The sequence below is a fragment of the Lipotes vexillifer genome, unplaced genomic scaffold (assembly GCF_000442215.2).
Source record: "Lipotes vexillifer unplaced genomic scaffold, Lipotes_vexillifer_v1.1 scaffold1084, whole genome shotgun sequence".
NCBI classification, from domain to species: Eukaryota; Metazoa; Chordata; class Mammalia; order Artiodactyla; family Lipotidae; genus Lipotes; species Lipotes vexillifer.
In genome coordinates this window covers 244,850-248,086 of record NW_006785495.1, presented here as the reverse complement: position 1 = coordinate 248,086, position 3,237 = coordinate 244,850, and the positions used below count along the sequence as shown (strand labels likewise).

The 3,237-nt window shown below is 42.0% G+C and overlaps 1 protein-coding gene across 1 annotated transcript in view; it reads right to left on the bottom strand.

The window, feature by feature from the left end:
• The window catches only part of MEGF10 (multiple EGF like domains 10), a 126,009-nt gene that overhangs the window by 44,403 nt on the left and 78,369 nt on the right, over positions 1-3,237 (bottom strand). The window contains exon 9 of the mRNA XM_007457608.1: positions 929-1,141. Coding sequence (XP_007457670.1) covers positions 929-1,141 — 213 coding nt within the window. The remainder of the gene's footprint in view (positions 1-928; positions 1,142-3,237) is intronic.

Genomic DNA, 3,237 nt, shown 5'->3' with positions numbered 1-3,237 from the left:
GCAAAGTCCTTTTCTTTCTTTTTTTTTTTTTTTGGCTCCCAACAATGGTTTAAAGAAGAGACCCACTACAGGCTTCTATTTACTTTTAACTTTTGTGCATTTGAGATGTGATGTGGTCACAAGTTACCTTTCAGAAACATAAATGAAGTAACAGTTGTGCTGAATACAAAGAAAGGTAATTCTGGTATCATCTGAACTGCTATATAAGGCACTGCATTTTTCTCAAACTCAACTTTTCCAGCAGTATGCAAACGAGGCCCAGAATTTTAAGTGATATGTATCTGGTCCTTGGGGGAGGGAGAGGAAGAAACGGTTGGATAGATATTTTCAGGGGCACACAAGGTGCAGAAAAGTGGGTGGGATCCTGGTTTCCTGTTCATAAATTCTTTGAGAAATTTTTGAGCCAAAAGACCCCTGTGAATTCTATGTCCAAGTAATCAATTCTGAACATATATCTCACATGTGACAACCACACGTGACAGTCACAAAACTTCCACCAGTACACTTCCTGGCTAGGCAGATGTCAAGTAAAAGAGGCTGCATTGAGAATCATTTTGTGATAGTTTTACATACTAAACTGGGCTTAACCTATGTCTCTCATTGTATCTTTTCTTCTAAGGGAATGTCACAAAATCCATCTCTTAGGGATACGTTCTACTAACCTCAGCAAGTTTAACATTTTCTGGTGGCCATTAATAGAGAATAGGGTTTCATATCCATCCACGGCCATCTAACAATTTTAGCACTTCTGACTTGTTCCATTAAGTGGAAAAGACTTCCTTTTACTTAGTGGTTCCTGCCCTGTATGACCCAGAGGCAAGAAGGGTCTCAGGGTGGAAGTCTCTCTGCCGATCCCTCCTTCTAAATAGTGGACACTGCGGTGAAAACTTTAATAGGACACATCATTCCAGGGGCAGCTGACCCTCACCTATGAGTGTTGTCCAGGTGGCAGGGACACCACTTGTCACATTTGATGCCATACAGCCCTTCTGGACACAGGCGCGCCTCACAGCGGTCGCCAGCAAAGCCTGCTTCGCAGAGGCAGGAGCCGCTCACGTGGTAACACTTCCCTCCATTGACACATTGGCAGGTCTCTGCACAGCGAACTCCGTAGGTGCCAACGGGACACTCATCCTGGCACCTGTCATGCAGGAGGCGGGAGCGTAAGATAGATTAGTCAGTGCCTTGTGAAAATAAACAGTTGATTCAGATAGGCTTTGTTATGTTTACAATGATATCCATTTTGGATTTGACATTTATTTGGTAATTATACCATTACAGATATGAAAAGCATTAAGATAAATTATAGTAGTAACAGTAGTATGAACTGTTTAAAGAAATAGCAAAAACAAAAACAAAATAAAATTATGAGCTTGGGATGAAAAGCATGTTTTACACCTAGTCCTTGCTAAAGGCATACATAGCACTTTAGAAGATACCAGGAAAGGGAGAAAATGAACTGCCCTAGTGTGAGTCCCAGCCCATCATTAGGGAATTAAAATATATGCTTTCTCTAAAAAAGAATGAAATAATACCATTTGCAGCAACATGGATGGACATAGAGATTATCACATTAAGTAAGTCAGACAGAGAAAGACAAACATCATACACCACTTATATGTGGAATCTAAACAAATGACACAAATGAACTCATTTACAAAACAGAAACAGACTTACAGACATAGAAAACAAACTTACGGTTACCAAAGGGGGTAGTGGGCAGGGGGAGATAAATTAAGAGTTTGGGATTAACAGGTACACACCACTATATACAAAATAGGTAAACAACAAGGACCTTCTGTATAGCACAGGGAACTATACTCAATATCTTTTAATAACCTAAAATGGAAAAGAATCTGAAAAAGAATGTGTATAATCACACTGCTGTACACCTGAAACTAATACAACATTGTAAATTACCTATCTTCAATTAAAATAAGATATATGCTTTCCCCATTTCAAAGAGAAAACTTTGTAGCAAACTTGAAACAAAATATTAATTCTCTTGGCTTTCACATTGACATTAATTTTTAATTTCAGCCATGTATCTGCTCTTTTCAAAGCTGAATGGCAATCATTGCTCCTCCTTTAGAAAGTTATGTAACTAAATAAACAAAGTCCTCCTTAGATTTGGGAAAGTCTGAGCTACTGAAATGAGGTGTCCTCAACTTCAACCTGGGGAACTCCTGCCAGGAGACGGTTGAGATGCTGGGAGTTCTCGAACACAAAATTTTTATTAAATGGGGTTTTGTCCTCCGTTGGGAAGAAGGGCTACTAAACAGTAAGAAAAAAAATTCACTTTATTGTCTTTTAAAAAATGGCCTAACACGGGCTTCCCTGGTGGCGCAGTGGTTGAGATTCCGCCTGCCAATGCAGGGGACACGGGTTCGAGCCCTGGTCTGGGAAGATCCCACATGCCGCGGAGCAACTAGGCCCGTGAGCCACAACTACTGAGCCGGCGCGTCTGGAGCCTGTGCTCCGCAACAAGAGAGGCCGCGATAGTGAGAGGCCCGCGCACCGCGATGAAGAGTGGCCCCCACTTGCCACAACTAGAGAAAGCCCTCGCACAGAAATGAAGACCCAACACAGCAAAAATAAATAAATTAATTAATAAACTCCTACCCCAACATCTTCTAAAAAAAAAAAAATGGCCTAACAGTGTGGTCCTGGCATAAGGACATGCTCTAGGTAAGTTGGATCTGGTGGGAAGCTGAGTTGCTGGAGGGAATTGAGAAGAGAAAATCATCATGGCTCCATGGAACACAAGACTAGCTTTCGGGCCAGCCAAGTTTCTTTCTGACCAGGCAAGGTGACTTGAAGGGACTTTCTGTAGCAGAAGGAGCCCTTTCTGCCAAGGTAGAGGAAGCCAGGGTCTCGCCTACCCAGAGCGCTGCCACAAGCAGGGTACCCTCTGTGAGTCTCAGCAGCCACTTCCCATGTGGCTCTCAAGTCATGCCAGACCCAGAGTCCAAAATGTAGGTCAGCACTGCATTTTTTCAAATGGGTACAGGGCAAGGGCAAGTGCATGATAATGAATCCAAGGAGACTTCAAAGCAACAGCAAAGAGGCTGAAAAGCAAACATTTTCCACAAGGCTTTGCACAGTTTTAATGATAGGGTGTGAGGACTAACAATACCAAGGTTGGATGGGATTCTATTTAAGTGCAGAGGATAAATCTTGAGAACCCTTTGATATTTTTCTCCTTAACTCTGGTTCTGGCATATATTATGTAGGGAA